Genomic DNA, 21,384 nt, shown 5'->3' with positions numbered 1-21,384 from the left:
TTACCCTAAACGTATTTTAAAAGCCTAAGATACAAAAAAAAAAATAAAATAAAATAAAAAAATAAAAGCCTAAGATACAATAGATGAAAGAACACAGAATATACATTACTTGTAAAATTAAACATTAAATGTTAGTAGTAAATGAACAAGTATAAAACTACAACAAAAAAAACTAGATAATGTCTAAAATGAAGTAGAGGCGAGCACTCAAGAAATAATGATATAAGCATAGTATTTAATGAAAAATAAATAAATACCAGAGGAAAACTATAGGAGTTGTAAGTGATTGCCCTAAGGAGTGAAAGACAGGGCTAAGAGTCAAGTACCTTAAAAAGCCTAGGCCTTTTAACTTTTATTAAAACCACGATGACATATCTGACATAAAAATTAAATATAAAAGAAGATTCCATTTTGAGTAACCTTCAAGGGGTAAAAGTCTATCAAAGAGAAACAGGAAGGGCACCTGTGTGACTCAGTTGGTTAAATGTCTGCCTTGGGCTCAGGTCATGATCCAGGGTGCTGGGATCACCCTAGCATAGCTCCCTGTTCAGTGGCAAGCCTGCTTCTCCATCTCCCCCTGCCCCTCCCCCCTCAAATGAATAAATAAAAACATTTTTTTAAATGTTACAAAAAGAAACAAGATGAATTCTATATCCCAATTTACTTTAAAAACAAGCGAAAAAGGGATCCCTGGGTGGCGCAGCGGTTAGGCGCCTGCCTTTGGCCCAGGGCGCGATCCTGGAGACCCGGGATCGAATCCCACGTCGGGCTCCCGGTGCATGGAGCCTGCTTCTCCCTCTGCCTGTGTCTCTGCCTCTCTCTCTATCTCTCTGTGACTATCATAAATAAATAAAAATTAAAAAAAAAAAAAAAAAAAACAAGCAAAAAAAAAAAAATCCCAAAATAAAACAAACTCCCTTAGGGCTTTCAGACAACTACAGAACTCAGTATGACAACACTGGAAAGATTTTATCAGTCAGATTAATACACTTTTTTTTTAGGTTAACACATATTTTTAGTTTTATTTATTTGCCAGAGACAGCAGAAGCAGGGAGAGCAGCAGAGGGAGAAGCAGGTTCCCCCTGAGCAGGAAACCCCGTGCGGGACTCAATCCCAAGACCCCAGGATCATGACCTGAGCCGAAGGCCAACGAGGCCTACGCTCAACCACTGAGCCACCAGGCGTCCCAAGGTTAGTACATTTTTAACATATATCTACAAATGTACTGGACATGGTTCTAAGTATAATTTGAGTGGAAGTAAACAGACAATAAGCTTACAGGTAAGAGAATTTCAAATTTTGATAAATGTCATGAAGATAATGGAGACCTATAACAAGGAACTGAAAGTAGGGAGGCACACCTATAGAACTAGTGGAGGCCTCTATGTGAGAGAGATGGTCGAATGAGATCTAAAACTTGCCAAATTTTAGAGAAATATATACTCACCAGAAGGCAAGCAAATCCAATGATCCCAGGAATGAACTGAATTTAATTTGTCAGGGGACAAAAAGGGTCAATGTGGCTAATATAGTGAACCATAGTTAGAATCGAAAAGTTAACTTCAGAAAGGGTCAGAATAGACCAGGCTTTTACGCAGAAGTAGCTACAATGCTGTATGACACAATTCAAGTTGGAAATGAGAGGAGAGACATCAGAAAACGTAAAAAGAGGGCAGCCCGGGTGCCTCAGCGGTTCAGCAACTGCCTTCAGCTCAGGACGTGATCCTGAAGTTCTGCGAGTCCCCATCAGGTCCCTACAGGGAGCCTGCCTCTCCCTCTGCCTGTGTCTCTGCCTCTCTGTCTCGTGAATAAATAAATAAAATCTTAAAAAAAAAGAAGTAAAAAGATATTAATAGCATGAATAATTATGGAGAGGACAACAAGGAGTCAGGTGCAGGTGAATCAGGGGGATAGGCTTCAAAGGGGTCAGGAATTTTGAAGGGGAAACAGGTTCAAACAGCAAGAGGTGGAATAATAAACATAATAATAAACATAAGGAGGCGGAAGTCACCTACCCCACCCACCAAAGAGGCCTGGAGATGTGACAAAAACCGGCTCTCTCCGAGAAGATCACTGATTTCAGGAGCAGAGGAAAGAACCAGAACCTGGCAGCAGAACGCCTGGACTTAAATTCTAGTTTGAGCAATTAGCATGTGCGTCATTCTGACAAGTTATTCGCTCTCTCTTAGTCTCAGCTACCTCCGGTGCAAAATAAACACCCTTTACCTACGTCACACGGCTAGGTGGAGGGCTACATGAAAAAAAAAAAAAGCACAAAACATAAAACAGGTAAGGGAAAGCATCTGACAGGTAGGCACATTAGCGACATATGACCCAAGTTTCTTGAATGAATGCAAGTTAAAAAAAAAAAGCTACTTAATTAATATTTTTAGGGACTCCCGGGTGGCTCAGTGGTTGAGCATCTGCATTCGGCCAGGGCGTGACCCCGGGGTCACCGATCGAGTCCTACGTCGGGCTCCCCGCATGGGGCCTGCTTCTCCCTCTGCCTGGGTCTCTGCCTCTCTCTCGCTCGCTCTGTGTCTCTCATGAATAAATAAATAACATCTCAAAAATAAAACGAAATCATTCTTAAACAACACACATCAACGTCAACGCTCACGCAGGCCTTCCAAGGAAATCCCGATGCGCGCAGCGGGCGCAAGCGTGGCCGACACAGGCGCCTGGGGAGGTCGGGGCCCCACACAACGGCGCGTGCGACCTTCCGAGACCCGAGCGCCAACCACAGACGGTCACTCACCTTCTTAATGGCGACAATTTGGTTGGTGTTCTTGTCTCGGGCCTTGTAAACCGTGGCAAACTAGAGAGAAAAACAGAACTCATCTAAGCGCCTGGGGGCTTTTTTTTGGGGGGGGTGTCTGTGTTTTTGCCTTTTGAGCTACCGGGAGGCTCGGACCGGCCCCCGCAGGGCTCTAGGGGCGGCCCGGCGGCGGCGGGCAGGGACGAGGCCGACCCTCGGGGCGCCCCAGGCCGATCCTCGCCTCGCCCCGCCCGCCCCCGCTCCAGGGCCCGCGGGGCGGCCTCGCGCACGAAGGGGCTGCCAGGCCAGGCCTCCCGCCCCCGCCCCCGCCCCCGCCCGAAAAGCCGCGCAGAGGGTCCTGTCGGTCCAGGGCCCCCGAGCCCCGCCCGAGAGCCTCACCTGTCCCTCCCCGAGGAAGTCCAGCTTCTCATAACGCTTCGCTCGCGACTTCACGTCCACCGCCATCCGGCGCGCGAAGCCGAACCCAACCGACCCGGGCAAAGCCTTCCAGACAGCGGGAATTTAAAGCCACCTTAAAGCCCCCAACAGCCACTTCCGCTGAGCGCGAGCCGGCGCTTTAGTAGCTCCGCCCCCACTTCCGGTCTGGGCTGGCGCGCCGCGCGTTCCGGCGGAAGCGGCGCGACGTAGGGTCCGTTGGCTTTTCGGGGCCGTCGCCGCACTGTCCCGTCGCAGCCGGTTGGTGCCGGGAGCGGAGCGTTGGCGCAGGTGGCTGTGTCACCTTGAGACCTTCTCAGCGCAGGTGATTCCTCCCTGCCTCGGGCAGGTCAGCGTGGTGAGACGGTGCTCTGGGCTCGGGGCTTAGTAGGCGTGCGAGACCGGAAGTCCTGACCTATCCCAACTCTGGCTTCCTGGAGCCTGCTCCGGGGCCTCCGTCGCCGCGGTTGCTATGGACGCTTAGAGCTGCAACAATCTCCAGTTACTTAGAAGACGGAGAGACCAGTGGTTAGGGGCTGGGCCGGAGACCTCAGTTCAGACCCGAGGAAGCGAAATCCAGGTCAACCGAAGCAGTTCGTGCTGTGGAACAGACTGCTGGCCATCCGTTTTCCACTCTGTAAAATGGAAATAATAGGCCGCATCGTAACTGGTTGTGAACATAACTGGTTTCGAGACACGCAGAAACTTTAGACATACCAAGTGCTCAATTGAGTGCGAACTAAGAGCAGTACTCAAACTTGATTCTCCTGTTTTCATGCAAATCAACACATTAAACACATTAACGCACTTACTCATGGAATGTGTATTGAGTGCTTACTATGTGCCAGGCTCTGTTGTAGACTGACAGATCAGCAGGGAAAAAGACAAAGATCCATGCTTTCCAATGGAAGGAGATAAAATGTGTTATGATGGATACAGTGAAGTGCTACAGAGAGAAAGCGGGGAAAGGGGATTGGGAAGGGCTTGCAGTTTAAATAGGGTGTTTGACCTGGGTAGTAGCAACTTCTTGCTAGACACGTGTCCAAAGGCAAGGGAAACAGGCAAAAATGAACTATTGGGAATTCGTCAAGATGAAAAACTTGTACAGCAAAGGAAAACAGTTGAGAAAACCAAAAGACAACTCACAGAATGGAAGAAGATATTGGCAATTGTCTTATCAGATAAACAACTAGTATCCAAAATCTGTAAAGAACTTATCAAACCCAATACCCAAAGAACAAATAATCCAATCAAGAAATGAGCAGAAGGGGCGCCTGGGTGGCTCAGCGGCTTGGTGCCTGCCTTTGGCCCAGAGCATGATCCTGGGGTCCCAGGATCAAGTCTCACATCAAGCTCCCTGCAAGGAGCCTGCTTCTCCCTCTGCCTGTGTGTCTGCCTCTCTCTCTGTGTCTCTCATGAATAAATAAATAAAATCTTAAAAAAAAAAAAAAGATTAGAAGACACGAACAGACATTTCTCCAAAGAAGACATATGGATGGCCAACAGACACATGAAAAAATACCCCATGTCGCTCAGCATTAGGGAACTATAAAAATCCTGATGAGATACCGCCTCGCACCAGTCAGAATGACTAAAATGAACAAGTCAGGAAGCGACAGATGTTGGTGAGGAGAGAAAGGGAAACTCTCTTACACTGCTGGTGGGAACACAAACTGGGTACAGCCACTCTGGGAAACAGTATGGAGGGTCCTCAAAAGCTTGAAAATAGAGCTACCTTATGACTCATCATTGCACTAGTAGGTATTTACCCCAGAGATACAAATGTAGGGATCCAAAGGAGCACCTGCACCCCAGTGCTTATAGCAGCAATGTCCACAATAACTGAGCTATTGAAAGAGCCCAGCTATCCATCGACAGATGAATGGATAAAGATGTGGTGTATATATGCCATGGAATACTACTCAGCCATCAAAAAAATCTTGCCATTCGCAGTGACATGGATAGAACGAGACGGTACTATGTTAAGTGAAATAAATCCATTAGAGAAAGATAATCATCTCACTTTTGTGGGATTTAAGAAACATAATGATCACAGGGGAAGGGAGGGAAAAATAAAACAAGATGAAATCAGAGAGGGAGACAAACCATAAGAGACTCTTAATCATAGGACACAAACTGAGGGGTCACTGAAGGGGGTGGGAGGTGGGGAGATGAGGTATCTGATGATGGACCTTAAGGAGGGCACATGATATAATGAGCACTGGATATATATAAGACTGATGAATCACTAACCTATACCTCGGAAACTAATAATACATTAAATGTTAATTAAATTTAAATTTACAAAATTGAGTGTTAAAAGACATCACTAAACAAGACACTGCAAAAAAAAAAAAAAAAAGAAAAGAAAAAGCCACTGCAGACTTTTTAGCAAAGTGATATGATCTGACTTAATGTTTTAGAAAATTCACTATGGCTGTTTTGTAAGACCACAATATAGACTTAGGCAAGAAAAAGCAAGGCCAGCGAAAGAATTATTGCAGTTATCCAGATGGCTATATGTCTTATCAATTTGGCTTCTAGCCAATAAGATTTGCTGATAAGGGATCCCTGGGTGGCGCAGCGGTTTAGCGCCTGCCTTTGGCCCAGGGCGGGATCCTGGAGACCCGGGATAGAATCCCACGTCGGGCTCCCAGTGCATGGAGCCTGCTTCTCCCTCTGCCTATGTCTCTGCCTCCCTCCCTCTCTCTCTCTCTCTCTCTGTGACTATCATAAATAAATAAAAATTTTAAAAAAGACAAAGCAAGGCATTTAAAAAAAAGATTTGTTGATAAACTGGATATGGGTTGTGGAGGAAAAAATGATAATTGCAAGGTTTTGAGCTGAGGCATCTGATGTTTCTAAGAGTTGAGAATATTCATTGTTAGAGGTGTTGAAGGGAGAATATTAAGGTTCATGATTTAGTCAAGGTAATACAGAGTAAGTTCTTGCTCTGTATCTAGACTACTTGTATTTGCATACTGGCCTCACGAGCATTCAGTCACCGGACTTACTACTTGAGCAAAATCTTTGACTTTAGTTTCCTCATTTGTAATAGGACTACTGATTGGGTTGCCACAAGGCTTTAATTGCTTTACAATTCCAAAACCCCCAGAATAATGTTTACAGTGCTAAGTTTGTTATCACATAACTATTACTAGTCACCTTCCAACTCTTTGCCACTTGGGTCTTTTTTTCTTTTTTTTCTTTTTAAGATTTTATTTATTTATTTATAGAGACACAGAGAGAGAATGAGAGGCAGAGACGAAGCAGGCTCCATGCAGAGAGCCTGACGCAGGACTCGATCCAGAGTCTCCAGGATCACGCCCTGGGCTGCAGGCGGCGCCAAACCGCTGTGCCACCGGGGCTGCCCACCACTTGGGTCTTTATTGAGTTGACGTTTTCATAGGCAAAATCCTCATACATGACACAAAGCATACCATCTTTATCATTTCCTTTTTTTTTTCATTTCTCTTAACTGTACCTAGATGTACCTAATGATACACGTTATCATAGAACTTAGGTCAAAGTTCCTTCTGAAAAGGCATCACTTTATAAACGGTAATCTAACCTCACTTGTAGTAATTATTCCTACCAAATGATTTCTACTAAGCTAAATAGTGAGCTAAATGTGATGCCTAGGGGAACCTGGGGGATTCAGTGCTTGAGAATCTGGCTCAGGGCCTGATCCTGGGGTCCTGGGATCGAGTCCTGCATCCAGCTCCTCACAGGGAGCCTGCTTCCCCCTCAGCCTATGTCTCTGCCTCTCTCTGTGACTCTCAAGACTAAACGAAACAAAACCACAGAAATTTATTTTAAAATTAAAAATTTTGGGCAGCCCCAGTGGCGCAGCGGTTTAGCGCCGCCTGCAGCCCAGGGCGTGATCCTGGAGACCCGGGATCGAGTTCCACATCAGGCTCTCTGCAAGGAGCCTGCTTCTCCCTCTGCCTGTGTCTCTGCCTCTCTCTCTCTCTCTGCATCTCTATGAATAAATAAATAAAAATCTTTAAAAAAAAAATAAAAATTAAAAAAATTTTAAATAAATAAATGTGATGGCTAGAGGTTCCAAACTGCATTATGGCAAATGAACTCATAATCACTGCATTAGACTATGCTAAATAAGTTCCTATTTGGGGACATTTTAAGTATGGTAACAAATATAGTTATTTAGGTGTTATTCGGGGTTCATTAGGTCACCGTATGTATAAAATGCCATTCAGCATCTGTATAGCATTGTCCAGTTTACAAAGCACTTGCACATATGAGCACTAGCCAGCCTCCAAGATGGCCCAATGCGTCTTCCCTTCTGCTGTCAAGGCACTTGTGTAGTCTATTCCCACAGTGAAACAGACTGTTCTGTGTGACTTGTGGAATATGTCAGAATTGAGTGCATGTAACTTTTTTTTTTTAAGATTGTATTTATTTATTCATGAGAGAGAGAGAGAGAGAGAGAGAGAGAGAGAGGCAGAGACCCAGGCAGAGGGAGAAGCAGGCTCCACGCAGGGAGCTCGACGTGGGACTAGATGCCAGGACCCCAGGATCACGCCCTGAACTGAAGGCGGCTCTAAACCAATGAGCCACCCAGGCTGCCCCAGTGCGTCTCTTAGGTATATCATAAAAGGCACTGCTCTTTCAGCCTTGCATGCTTAGATGACTCACTCTGGGGGAAATCAGCCATCAAGCTATGAATTCAATCAGGCTGCCCCATGAGGAGGACTATGTGGGGAGGAACTGGGGCCTCCTGCCAACAGCCAATATCAACTTGCCAGTCTAGTGAGTGAGCCACCCTGGAGGTAGAGCATCTAGCTCCAAGCAGGCCCTCGGTAACTGCAGCCCTGGCTGGAGTCCGATTGCACCTTCTGAAAGACACTGAGCATAACTGTCCAGCCAAATTACTCCAGAATTCCAGACCCAGAGATATCATGAGCTAATAAGTGATTATTGTTTTAGCCACATTTTGGGTTTTCAGTCATTAAGTTTTGATTTGCTACAGAATAATACACAATAATTGATCCTGCCTATATTATATACTGTTAGGGAGCAAAACGGAAACTTGAACAAATTCAGCAATTTGCTCATGGTTATGTACATTTAAGTGCTTAACTCCTAAGTGAAAATACTGGCTATTGATCTATCCTTTTTGGGAGCTCATCCTATGACACCTCATTTCCTACTGAAGATGCCTTTTTGCCATACTTAAGCTGACAAATTCTGTAAATGTGATAGTTTTTCATTGCACCATTCATGGTAGGAGCTGTAATGAAGATGACCTTCAGACAGTTCTAGTATGGGGTTTCTGACTGCTGGCCCACAGTATCACACAAATCATTCTTCATTATTTGAACCCACTCTGTTTGGGAAAGCAAAAAAATCGACCTTGGCTTCCTTTTAGTGAAGTGAAAAAAAGGAGAAAAAAGAGAATAGTGCTAATCTTTTAGAATATTTTCCAAATAAGTTTTAAAAATAATAACAGAAAAATAATGAGTCACATTGTTTTGCTGAGTCACCAAACACCTATTTCGTATTCGACTTGGGCAACATTTATACTAGGCCACAATAGAGAATTTATAAGAGAAGCAGATCAACTATGAAATAACAAAAAAAAGTAAAGTTTAATCCATAGGCAACTGAGTAATATTCAATAACAATTTGACTCTAATGCCCACAAGCTACCCTTACTATTAGGGATGACTTCTTATTTATTTATTTATTTATTTATTTATTTATTTATTTATTTATTTATGATGACTTCTTTAAAGCATATTCTAGATATCATTCAACGTATGGAAGAAAATTTATTTAGCTTTGTGATGCTTTAGTTTCACAATAATGCATACGCTTGGCACTGTAAGCCCCTAAAGTTCCATAAATAGCTTTAATAAGGTAAATATTTAGGTTGATTTTAAGAGGCTTTCAGACATTAAGTTTGAGAAAGTGAGTGGCTTTCAGAATTTGCATACATGACAAAACAGTAAAATAAATCAAATAGTAAGACTTAACACCCCCCCTTGTTTTTTTTTTTAAGACTTAACACCCTTAATAACATAGTAAGCTGCAATTTCTAATCAAACATCTCTTCCTAGATTATATTCATTTTGATCTCTTATTTTCCATTTTAAACTCTGGTATTCTCTTCTGAATATAGGTTACAAATAATCTTTTGTGTTAACTCCCAGTTTTAATACCACAAAGTTCCCTGTTTTACCTTAACTGTATTTTTATCATCTAGTGTAGGATATGCTTTTTAAACTAGTTATACTCCAGTAACTTTGTGAATGAAAAAATGTTAAGAAAATAAAGAACAAATAATGGAGTCATTCTTTCACTAATCCTTATCCAGTTTCAGGAAAAATCATTCCCCCAAAGCTGCAATCTGTATGGTAAATCTTTCCATGTCCCAAACAAAAGTGAAATTATGGGAAACCTATGATAGTTTACTACATATTGTATGCTTTTAATAGCTCAACACTGGTAATACTTGATAATCGAGAGTAAATTAATAGGCTAACATTTAAAAATGTATACTTTAATAAGTATATAAGCAATTAGGTAAGCTTGTGAAGAAACTGACCAAGATAACATATATTAGGAGATTCAAGTGTCCATCTAAATTTTCTATATATTTTTTCTTTTTTTTTAACAGAGTATTTATTCAAGTTGTTTACTGTATAATTTCTCATGTGCCATTTTGGAAGTTCTTTATTGTAAAGACTATTCTTCTGTCTGATGACAAACAGCAGCCACACTGTCAGTGATTATTCCGGACCTCCACGCTGAAAATGAAAAAAACAAAGCAAAAAGATTAGGTATTAACTTTACAGAAGAAATGCTTTCACAGCCACTATACAAGTTTACTCAATTTTAAGCAAATGATCTTTAGGTATTTAAAAACGATTTCAAAAAAAAATAAAAATAAAAAAAATAAAAAAAAAAAAACGATTTCAGTTTTTCATTCCTCTTAAGCACTCCTATCAATATTATAAACAATTTCTGGGATCCCTGGGTGGTTCAGTGGTTCAGCGCCTCCCTTCCACCCAGGGCGCGATCCTGGAGTCCCAGGATCGAGTCCCACATCGGGCTCTGCATGGAGCCTCCTTCTCCCTCTGCCTGTGTCTCTGCCTCTGTCTCTAATGAATAAATAAATAAAATTAAAAAAAAAAAAAAAAGGAAAAACAATTTCTGATCCGGAAGGGACTCAAAAGTTGACCCTGATTGATGGTCCTCAAATTTCTTGGTCTCAGCAGCCCTTCACACCTTGCCTTGGAAAACTACCAAGGACTCTACCGAGCTTTTTTCATGTGGCTATAGCTATTGCTACTTCCCATATTATACTTCCACACACATATTCCTTCATGCACTTTTACTGAGGGCTTGTTACGTGGTGTATTTCTCATAGTCTTGGCCAACCTGACTATCTTGGTTTTAACTATGGACCCGCCATGACAAGGTGATGGAAAGAGCAAGTAAATCAGCCTATGAAATTCCAAAAGCCAAAAATGTTCACGTGTTTTGCAAGGTACTAAGATAAAGAGCAATGACGTACTTGGATAAATTCAATTTCTTCTTGAGACACAAGTTTCCTTCTGTATTTCTGAGGTAATGTTTTTATGATTTCTGCAGTATCTGGTGGACCATGATGCATCAGCAAATCGGGTGATTTACTTCCCTTAGAATGCTGTGAAATTGAAGAAGAATGAGATGGTAGTCCTGCTGATCTCAAAACTTCTGATACTGAAAAAAAAAGTAATTAGAGAAATAAATTGTTCAGGTGTCTTAAAATACTACTTTGAGTTATCTATTATTGAACAAGCAAGTCATTCTTCAAATGCTAAGTGTAGTTCTAAGAGGTGTTACTGAGTAACAGTTGGGTAGCTATATTTAATTTCATAAAACGAAGTAGCTTTAAGTGAATGAATTACTAAATCGAACAAGTCTGTAAAATAATAAAATTTCTAGATAATGGAGTTTAACCCATATGGGTCATCTATATTACTTAACTTTTGTCATATGGTGGCATTTACAGTTAAAAATTATTAAACTCAAAAAAAATTGTTAAACTCCTCCCTGAATTAATGATTAAATATCTTATAATAAAAACAGGGACAATCATAATGATCACTGAGTAATGTATAGAATTGTTAAATCACTATACTGGACACTCTAACTATACTGGAATTAAAAAAAACACAGGGATAAACTAAAAGATCAGATAAAAGGGAGGGGTAAGAGGAAAATAGGACTGGTTTAGATTTTCAATTACTTTATAGGCAAGGATTGCTCAGGTTTAAGGCAGTCTTTACCTACTGAATGAATGAATAAATAAGTGAATGAAAGAAAAGTTCGGCTGGCAGAAAAATACAGGAATGGCTACTGTTCCTCACAATCTCTCTCTCAACCTAAGCGCGGGAGAGTCTTTTAAAAGACAGAAGAGGGCAGCCTGGGTGGCTCAGCAGTTTAGCCCCGCCTTCGGCCCAGGGCATGATCCTGGAGACCCAGGATCGGGTCCACGATGGGCTCCCTGCATGGAGCCTACTTCTCCCTCTGCCTGTGTCTCTGTCTCTCTCTCTGTGTCTCTCATAAATAAAATCTTCTTAAAAAAAGAAAAGAGAGAATAAAAGGGGATCCCTGGGTGGCTCAGAGGTTTAGCGTCTGCCTTCTGCCCAGGGCGTGATCCTGGAGTCCTGGGATCAAGTCCCGTATCCAGTTCCCTGCATGGAGCCTGCTTCTCCCTCTGCCTGACTCTCTCTCTCTCTCATAAATAAATAAAATCTTAAAAAAGAAGAAGAAAGAAGAAAGAAGAAAGAAGAAGAAAAAACAAGACAGAAGAAAAGGGAATCCCTGGGTGGCTCAGAGGTTTAGCATCTGCCTTCCGCCCAGGGCATGATCCTGGAGTCTTGGGATCGAGTACTGCACTGGGCTCCCTGCATGGAGCCTGCTTCTCCCTCTGCCTGCCTCTCTCTCTCTCTCTCTCTCTCTCTCCATGTCTCTCAGGAATAAATAAATAAAATCTTAAAAAAAGAAAAAATAAAAAATTCAGAGACATGTTCTGTTGAGTCACCACCTTTTTAAATGGAGGTAGCAAGTTAATTTCTACTTGCATGCCACCTAGCATACTATTGTGATCTAAGCTACAATGGTCTCTCCCTGATTTTAAAATGGGAAATAATGCCTGTAATAGAATATTCATATATAAATATGCCTGTACATATTTATTTATTTATTTTTAAATCTGAAGTACAACTTACCATTAGGTTTAGGATTGTCTCTTCTGTCAGGGAACCTTATTAATGGTGTATGTGGCTTGACTACCTAAAGGGAAAATAAAATACATGGAAAAAAAAGATGAGGCACTAAAATAGACTCATTTACTATAAAAGAAACAACCTACTGAACTTCATAGATACCTTTGTTAAAATAAACTTAGTATTTGACAGCGACCTTATTTTTTAAAAGATTTTATTTATTTGAGATAGAGCAAGAGAGTGAGCACAAGCTTGGGAGTTGAGGGCAGAGGAAGAGGGAGAAGCAGACTCCCCGTGTTCCCAGGACCCTGGGATCATGCCCTGAGCCAAAGGCAGATTCTCAACTGCCCATCACTCAGGCGCCCCATTAACAGCAACTTTAAATCTTACTATTTTACTCTTCTCCAACCAGGAAAACTGGTCTATGAACTATTAATCCGTTTATCTTATCTGCTCTTCATAATAACTTTGGACTTTACACATTATAAGACATTTTACTATACTACCAACAGACCTCAAAACAGCCTTATTAAAAAGATGATATACATTTTATGTTATATAACATATATTGCTGAGCTGCTTGGTAAGAATTGGAAGTTTCCTGACTTGTATTTTTTAAAAAAGATTTTATTAGGCAGAGACAGACAGGCAAAGGGAGAAGTAGATTCCCTGAGGGGACTTGATCCCATGACCCCAGGGTCATATGCTGAACCAAAGCAGACGCCCAACTACTGAGCCACCCAGGTGCCCCATCCTGACTTGTATTGAGTGTTGTTTTCCTATTATGTCAATAACTAGCAGATATTTGGAAGAAACGGAAAAAAGCACAAATAAGAAAACACTATAATCTCCAAACCCATGTAAAACAGATTTAAACATTTGTTAACACTTTTGGTCTGAGGGCTATTCCCACAGAAATATGTATTTTTAGAATACTATTTATAACAGATATTTGCAGACTACTAATGTTTTATCCCTAAAATTCCAGAGGAACTATAGGGAGGAACTTATAGGGACCTTTAAATATGAAATTTTCTGAGACAATGCTAAGACTCAAAAACAGTACTATATGCACCTAAGGTAATCTCTAAGTTGCTCTGTAACTAGTATATTGAAGTGTGTGTTTATCTGCAAAATATTTAGATATACGTAGTACAAGTATTTTATATGAGTACAGAAGTAAATAGGCTTGTTGGGATTGGCCTGAAAGTACCACCATAATTGTGCTGCTGTGAGAAAATGCTGGAATAGAGTTGTCTCCCACAGCATAGGAGCACACTCAAGTCTTTCATGTTAAAAAACAAAACTCTAGGGACGCCTGGGTGGCTCAGCGGCTGGGTGTCTGCCTTCGGCTCAGGTCATGACCCCGGGCCTGGGGATGGAGTCCCACATCGGGCCCCCTGCATGCAGCCTGCTTCTCTCTCTGCCTGTGTCTCTGCCTATGTCTCTCATGAATAAATAAACAAAAAATATTTTAAAAAATAGAGTAAACTCTATAAACACATAGAAGCAACTATAACTGTATATGAGTTGGTAACATAACTAAGGGAATAAAAAGGCGAATCCAAGTAACTTTCATAGTGCTTAGACTCTATACTTCAGTCTAAAAGCAATGATAATAATACTAATACTAAGAAATCTTTAACTTCTTAACTGAGTAGGTTGGTATGGGTAATTGTGTAAATGTAGCAATTTGGAAACCAGGTACTGCAGGACACAGGCAGAGGGAGGGGAGAAGCAGGTTCGGGATCCTGGGATCCAGGATCACGCCGAAGATGGATGCTCAACCACTGAACTACCCAAGTGTCCCATATTCTACCTTTTGTATACTCTTCCCCTTATTCCTCCATTTTAAAAGTGGTATTAGAGCGAAACAGTCAGAATAATATTACCAACAAGCCTTTCACCTGTATCTCCATTATATAATCTTAGTTGTTGCAGTCACATACTCTCAATGTTCATATCCATTTCCTATACTGAAACAACTCCAGGTATAACTAAGTATTCCTCAGCTGTCTCTCATTCTCTGGGAGATCTAGTAGGAAGGGCACCAGGGAGCAATATTCCCTGAGTTATTAAAGGTGTAGAAGGATTTGTGGCCTTTACAACTTGAAGGTCAGTGTAGCTGGATATATCTGTGGTTTATCTCTTCTTCTAAGTTTTACTTATTTATTCCAGAGAGAGAGAGTGTGAATGAGTGTGGAAGCATGACTGAGGGGAGGGGCAGAGGGAGAAGCAGACTCCCTCCTGAGTAGGGAGCCCAATTCAGGCCAATCCCAGGACCCCAGGATCATGACCAAGCCAAAGACAGACGCTTAACCGACCGAGCCACACAAGTGCCCTCCTCACCTTTTCTTTCCTTAACTACCTTAAATATGTTATCCACGTGTCCTCTTTTATGAGCTGTTATTGTTGAAAACTGATAACTTTTGTTCTAAGTGCTTGATCTTGTTGCCTGATCACCCAAGAAATTTTTTTTTATTTTTCTCCTTTAAAATCCAAAGATTCTAGGGACCGTTGGGTGGCTAAGTCAGTTGGGCGACTAACTCTTGGTGTCAGCTCATGACCTCAGGGCCCTGGGATCAAGTCCTGCATGGGACAGGCTCCCTCTCTTTCTGCCCTGCTACCCCCATGCATTTGTGTTCTCTCTCTCTCTCTAAAATAAATAAGTAAGGGACGTCTGGGTGGCTCAGCAGTTGACCGACTGCCTTTGACTCAGGGCGTGATCCTGGAGTCCTGGGATCGAGTTCCACATTGGGCTGCCCACAGGGAGCCTGCTTCTCCTTCTGCCTGTGTCTCTGCCTCTCTCTCTCTCTCTCTCTCTCTCTCTCTCTCTCTCTGTCTCTCATGAATAAATAAAATCTTTAAAATAAATAAATAAGTAAATTTTAAAAAAGAAATCTAAAGAATCTACTAGAATACACCCATTGGTCAACCACACTTGGTTAATTCTCTCAAGCTTAAGGTAAAGGTTTAAGTCTTCTTTTACATCAGGAAAGTTTTATTAACTTTTAGGTTAGGTTAGGGTTTGAGACTTGTTCTATTTGCTTTTTCAGAGACTACTTAGTATACAAAAGTTGCATCTTCCTGTTTTTCTCTACCTCTATTACTTTCTCTGAACCCTTTTAATCTTTTCCTTCATTGTTCTGTGATTTTTTTTCATTTTCCTCTTTTCATGCACTATTTCCTTTAGCAAAACTTGAGTTGCCTATTTACCTCTTCATTCCTTGTACTTCAGTATTTTTTTTAATTTTTTATTTATTTATGATAATCACAGAGAGAGAGAGAGAGAGAGAGAGGCAGAGACACAGGCAGAGGGAGAAGCAGGCTCCATGCACCGGGAGCCCTATGTGGGATTCGATCCCAGGTCTCCGGGATCGCGCCCTGGGCCAAAGGCAGGCGCCAAACCCTTGCGCCACCCAGGGATCCCCAGTATTTACTTTTTAAAAGCTCTTTTAGTTCTTCACTAAGTTCGGAGCTGCATTGTTCCTAAAATCTTAACCTAAAATCTAACCTCAACTACAACCTTTTAACTCGTAACTCTGTGTAACTCTTTTCTGTTACTTCCCATTGTAAGCGTCACCAAACCCTTCAGTTCCTTGATTGTTCCTTATTCCAGTCAATTGGTTCCACCCTGACTTTACCCCCTTTCTTACCTAGCTTTGAACCCAATGTCCTCTTACCAGCACTCTCAACCTCCTTGCTGGAGGATTATCTTCACCTTACCTGTAAATCTCAAATCCTGAATGAATCCAACTACCCATCTTCTTCCCATATCTCATGCAGTCAAAATGATTTTTTTTTAAATTTTTTTTTTAATTTTTTATTTATTTATGATAGTCACAGAGAGAGAGAGAGAGGCAGAGACACAGGCGGAGGGAGAAGCAGGCTCCATGCACCGGGAGCCTGATGTGGGATTCGATCCCGGGTCTCCAGGATCGCGCCCTGGGCCAAAGGCAGGCGCCAAACCGCTGCGCCACCCAGGGATCCCCAAAATGATTTTGTAAATGATAAATCATCTTTCTGATTATGATCAACCCAAACATATCAAATATATATGCTTGGCATTTGGGCATTTTTATAGAAGTCTTTTTGTAGATATATGCATTTATTTCTCTTGGGTAATAAACCTGTGAGTAAAACTCCTAGGTCATAAGGTAGATATGTTTAACTACTAGAGACTCACAAAACAGATTTCCAAAGTGGCTAGAGGATAATTATACTCCTACCAGCAATGCATGAGAGTTTTAGGTTCTTCACACTGTCCTCTCCTAGTATGGGCAGTTTTTAAAATTTGCTTAACTTTGATAGATGCAGTAGTACTTCCTGATTTTAATTTGTATTTTAAGTAATGAAGTAGAAAGTCTTTTCACAGGCTTATCGCTCGTTTGTCTATCTTGTGTTGTGCAATTTCAACTCTTTAACCCGTTTTTAAGTTGAGCTATATATTACAGATAGGTACGGTTATACATAATGGATACCAGCCCTTTGTAAGAGGTCTTCCCTGTCCTCGCAGAACCTTTAATCAGTCAAGGCTCAATATCTACCAACTGGAATGAGTGAGGATCATTCCTTGCAGAGGGGCTGAAGGCTGAGATCTGGGATTATCTTCCAGACTCAAACAGCTTTGAGAACAAGTCCTAAGAGATGTGCTTGTGCAAAAGGGAAATGCACGTCTCACATCAAAGTCAAACCATACAATAATACGCTTTCAGAGCTGAAAGCAGATTGTGCGAAACCACCGCGCATGTGGACGTGGGGTCCCTTTACTCGCCCGCTTGGCCCCCTGAAGCCCAATCACCGCTGCAGAAGCGAATACGAAAGCGGTCGGGAGTCCGCGAGCGGCCGTGAGCGGCGTGGGGATTAAAGGGCTCGTCTAGCTACCGATGTAAACTCGGGGAAAGCAAGCAAGCTTGGGAAACCAACACCTGCATCGTTAAGACGTGACAGCTGCACTTAAGTAACACCTCTGCCCCCCCGTCCCCCCGTCCAGCCGGTAGCCGGACGCTCGGATCCCTGAGGACGAGGCCGCGGGGGACGCGGCTGGCAGGCCAGGGCTCCGGCCATTCCCGAGACCTTGAAGGGACGCGGGTCAGACCCGGGGTTCGCGTCCTTCCCATTGGCTGCTCGGGGGCGGTCCAGGCAGCGTCACGCGCCCATTGGCCGGACCACGGCCAGGGCGGCCCAGCCCGCAGACTGCGGGCCCCCCGGCGGCTCCGGGCCCCCCGGCGGGTACGGGTCCCGGCCCCCCGGCTGCTCCGGGCCCCGCGCTCCCGCAGCCCGGCTCGAACCCTCAGCTCCAGGCCCCGGCTCCCTGCCCGACCCGACGGCCACAGGTCCAGTTTCCACACAGAACCCGGGGGGGGGGGGGCCGGGGTCACCGCTCAGCCTCCGCCTCCGCCATTGCTATAATCGCCACCATCCCTACCGCCCACGGCGCGAAAAAGCGACCCAGTCTCCTTACCTGAACGACCCGGCTGGCGGACGCCATCTTGCTGCCCATCATGACCCCAGGCTGGGGAGGCTTCCGGGGCGCTCGCTCCGCGCGGGGATAACGGGAGCCCCGGGCGGCAGGCGGCGGGGGGCGGGCCTCCCGTGACGTCACGGGGCGGGGCGAGCGGGCTCCTCCTCCGCTGGAGCTGGCCCCGCCCCGTGCCCCTCCTACCTGCCCCCCACCTGCCCCTGCTGACTTTGTGTCAGCTGTTCCTTCCCCGGAGAGCTTTTTTTTTTTTTTTTTTTTTTTTTAAATAATTTATTTACTTTGAGACAGAGAGAGGCAGAGACACAGGCAGAGGGAGAAGCAGGCTCCATGCAGGGACTTGGGACTCGATCCCGGCATCCCGGGGTCACACCCTGGGCGGAAGGCGGCGCTAAACCTCTAGGCCACAGGGGCTGCCCTGTATTATGGTTCTTAATGTCCCTATTAACCTGGCCTTTGACTCCCTTCTTGTTCCATGTCCTCTGTTCTGTCATTGGCTGTAGACCCTTAGGCAAAACTCACCACGCATGATGGCCTCTTGTGATTCAGTAAAAAGTACCTAAGACAACTTGTGAATTTTCTTGATAAAAAAATTTGGAACTACAAAAAAATAATTGAAATTACATGTAATAAAGCAGATCTAACTTCTAGTTTAAAGAACACAGGTGTGAAGACGCCTAGGTGGCTCAGTGGTTGCCTTTGGCTCGGGTCTTGATCCTAGGGTTCAGGAATGGAGTCCCTCATGAATAAATAAGCTTTTCAAAAAATAAAGAATACAGATGTAAAAAAATAAAGAATACAGATCTTTATATATAAAGTTATATAAGCTACTAGGAAGCAATGAGACAAGTCCTAATAAAAAACTTTGTACAAGTCATCTGGTTTAAGTCAGTGACTGTAAAAAAAAAAAAAAAAAAAGGGTGCCGGTGCATATAATCTCTGATGCTCAGTTCAACTCAAATATGCTAGTGTTAATGGAAAGCAGCCATAGATAATATGTACATCTATGGGCAAAGCTTTGTTCCAATAAAACTTCAATTATAAAAACAGCCAGCTGGTAAGCCATAGTTTGCTGGCCTCTGATATAGATGAACCAACCAAACGAAGGAACTATGAGGCTCACCACCAATCACATTTAAAATATATACTAACAAAAGCACCGCAGGCCCAGAATTTAAGACGGACTGAGATGTAAAATATTTGGGTGCCCAGCTGAGAAAGCTGCTCAGGACATACTCTCTAATGCCTTCTTCAGATATGGCCAAGGCCAATAATGGAAAGGGAGAATTTAGCAAAGCGCAGAGTCAAAAAGCACAAAAGAACCTCTTCCAGGGCAGCCTGGGTGGCTCAGCGGTTTAGCGCCGCCCTCAGCCCAGGGCGTGATCCTGCAGACCCCGGATCGAGGATCGAGTCCCACATCTGACTCCCCACAGGGAGCCTCCTTCTCCCTCTGCCTGGGTCTCTGCCTCTCTGTCTCTCATGAATAAATAAAATCTTAAAAAAAACAACCCACCTTCTTCCAGTGAGCAGTATAAGAACGAATCAAAAAGTGTTCCCCCTGCCTCGGAAAGGGCGCCTCCTATCATCTGCCGAGCAGTATTTCGGAATTGCTAACCTTGCCCCCTATAGTATGCTGGCTGTATGAAACAACAGAATTTGTCTTTTTCAGTTCATTAATCTCCAGATCATGAAAAGCCACATTTGGACCTGATGTGAAAGACTAACGTGAGATCCTGAACTTTGAAACTGTGATGACTGAATGAGACTGTTAACTTTCCTTTGGGAAGTGTGTCTTCTATGTGCAAAAAGGAAGTTAATATTTAAGACCAAGACTTCATACTGTGGTGGACTTTATGCTTTTCAGCAGATACCCATGTTCTTCCCCCCACTCTGAAACCTAGCATTCCCCTGTTGTGGGAGTATACTTTCTTGTCCCAGTGATGTTTGGCTTGGTGAAATTAGCCTTCGTGGAAATAATGTACACCTTTCCCAAGTAGAAACTTTATTTTTTAAAAAAAGATTTTATTTATTTGAGAGAGAGGGAGAGCACAAGCAACGTGAGGGGCAGAGGAAGAAGCAGATATGGGGCTTGATCCCGGGACTCGGGGATCATTACCTGAGCTGAAGGCAGATGCTTAAACCTAATGAGCCACCCAGGCACCCCTCAAGTAGAAACTTTAAAATCATTTCAGGAAAATGCAGTTTTTTAGATGATGCTGAATCTTTGTATCAGGAAGGTATTTTCCAGAATGCCTTTCCGTAATAAATATATAACTTGTTGGGGCACCTGCCTGGGTGGCTCAGTTGATTAACCCTCGGACTCTTGGTTTCAGCTTGGGTCATGATCTCATGGGTGGGGGGACAGAGCCCTGCTTTGGACTCCATGTGCACTGAGAAGTCTGCTTATCCCTCTCCCTCTCCTCCCACTCATTCTCTCTCTCTCTCTCTAATAAATCAGTAAAATCTTAAAGAAAAACAATGTTGAAAACACTACGTTGCCTATAAAAAAGATCAACAGTTCCAAAGTAATAAAGAACTCAAATCAGAACTTTCTCCAAAAAGGAATGGGATGCTGTAAAAGATGGCAAGTTCTATTTTTTTTAATTTACTTATATATATTTTTAGTTACCTGTATACCCAACATGGGGCTTGAATTCAAAACTCCAAGATCAAGAGTCACGTGATCACCTAAGCCAGCCAGCAAGTTCTATTTTTTTCATAAGACAAAGTAACATTTACTTTTTAACTTCTAAAAGTAAAGCATAATACAGAAATACAAAATAAAAAATTCACAATTACTCTACAAGAACCACAGGCATTAACCCTTTGGATAGGTTTATCTTTTTTATTTTTCAAGGTTGAGGTACTTTATTTGGGTTTCTGTTTAAAAATGTGGATGGGGGGCACCTGGGTGGCTCAGTGGTGGAGCACCTGGGTGGCTCAGTGGTGGAGCACCTGGCTTTGGCCCAGGGCATGATCCTGGAGTCCCAGAATCGAGTCCCACATCAGGCTCCCTGCATGGAACCTGCCTCTCTCTGTGTGTGTCTCTCATGAATAAATAAATAAAAATCTTAAAAAAATATGTAGATGGGAAAGTAAATAAATAAAGATGTGGATGGAATATGAGGGACTTGCAGAGATGTTGGCCACAGAGTACAAACATGCAGCAGTTAGAAGATGAGTAAGTTTTTGAAGATCAAATGCACAGCATTGTGACAATATTACATACTTCAAAGTTGCTAAGAGACTTTGAAGAGAATGTTCTCACCACAAAAAAATAATCATGTGGCACAATGGATATGTGAGCTAATGCCATGGTCATCAAATCAACCCACTGTATACCTTCAACTTATATGAAGCTATGTCAATTATATCTCTATATTTTAAAAAAAGAGAGGGAAAAAATAATCTGTGGTGAGATGAAACTAAAATGAGATTTCAATAAAATACAACTGATAGTTGGAAAAAAC

At 42.8% G+C, this 21,384-nt stretch overlaps 2 protein-coding genes across 9 annotated transcripts in view; both read right to left on the bottom strand.

Moving 5' to 3' along the window:
* Nucleotides 1-3,372, bottom strand: part of CDK7 (cyclin dependent kinase 7) — a 38,739-nt gene extending 35,367 nt beyond the window's left edge. For 3 of the 8 annotated variants that reach the window (XM_041766139.1, XM_041766140.1, XM_041766137.1), the window contains exons 1-2: nt 3,158-3,366; nt 2,759-2,818 (exon numbers count right to left, since the gene is read on the bottom strand). In XM_041766139.1, the coding sequence (XP_041622073.1) occupies nt 2,759-2,818; nt 3,158-3,223 (126 nt within the window). In that variant the 5' untranslated portion in view covers nt 3,224-3,366. Of the gene's footprint in view, nt 1-2,758; nt 2,819-3,157 lie in introns of all 8 variants that reach the window. The other 5 variants (XR_005989400.1, XM_041766136.1, XM_041766134.1 and 2 more) reach the window with 4 other exon arrangements.
* A 6,331-nt stretch (nt 3,373-9,703) lies between these two features.
* On the bottom strand, nt 9,704-18,046 carry MRPS36 (mitochondrial ribosomal protein S36). The gene is made up of 4 exons (XM_041768281.1): nt 17,900-18,046; nt 12,439-12,502; nt 10,737-10,924; nt 9,704-9,966 (listed from the first exon to the last, which is right to left on the bottom strand). Exons 1-4 carry the CDS (start codon nt 17,939-17,941, stop codon nt 9,949-9,951), a joined length of 312 nt encoding a protein of 103 aa, XP_041624215.1. The 5' UTR covers nt 17,942-18,046; the 3' UTR covers nt 9,704-9,948.
* Nucleotides 18,047-21,384: the final 3,338 nt, after the last annotated feature.

This window comes from Vulpes lagopus, chromosome 8, assembly GCF_018345385.1.
Source record: "Vulpes lagopus strain Blue_001 chromosome 8, ASM1834538v1, whole genome shotgun sequence".
Lineage (NCBI taxonomy): Eukaryota > Metazoa > Chordata > Mammalia > Carnivora > Canidae > Vulpes > Vulpes lagopus.
The sequence above is the reverse complement of the archived record's forward strand: the minus strand, read 5'-3'. Positions and strand labels throughout refer to the sequence as shown.

Coding starts and splice junctions, on each gene's coding strand:
- MRPS36 (XM_041768281.1), bottom strand. CDS start 17,941: ATGATGGGCAGCAAGATGGCGTCCGCCAGCCGGGTCGTTCAG. Junction 12,503..17,899: donor CCGCCAGCCGGGTCGTTCAG/GTAAGGAGACTG, acceptor TTTTCCCTTTAG/GTAGTCAAGCCACATACACC. Junction 10,925..12,438: donor AGACAATCCTAAACCTAATG/GTAAGTTGTACT, acceptor TTTTTTTTTCAG/TATCAGAAGTTTTGAGATCA.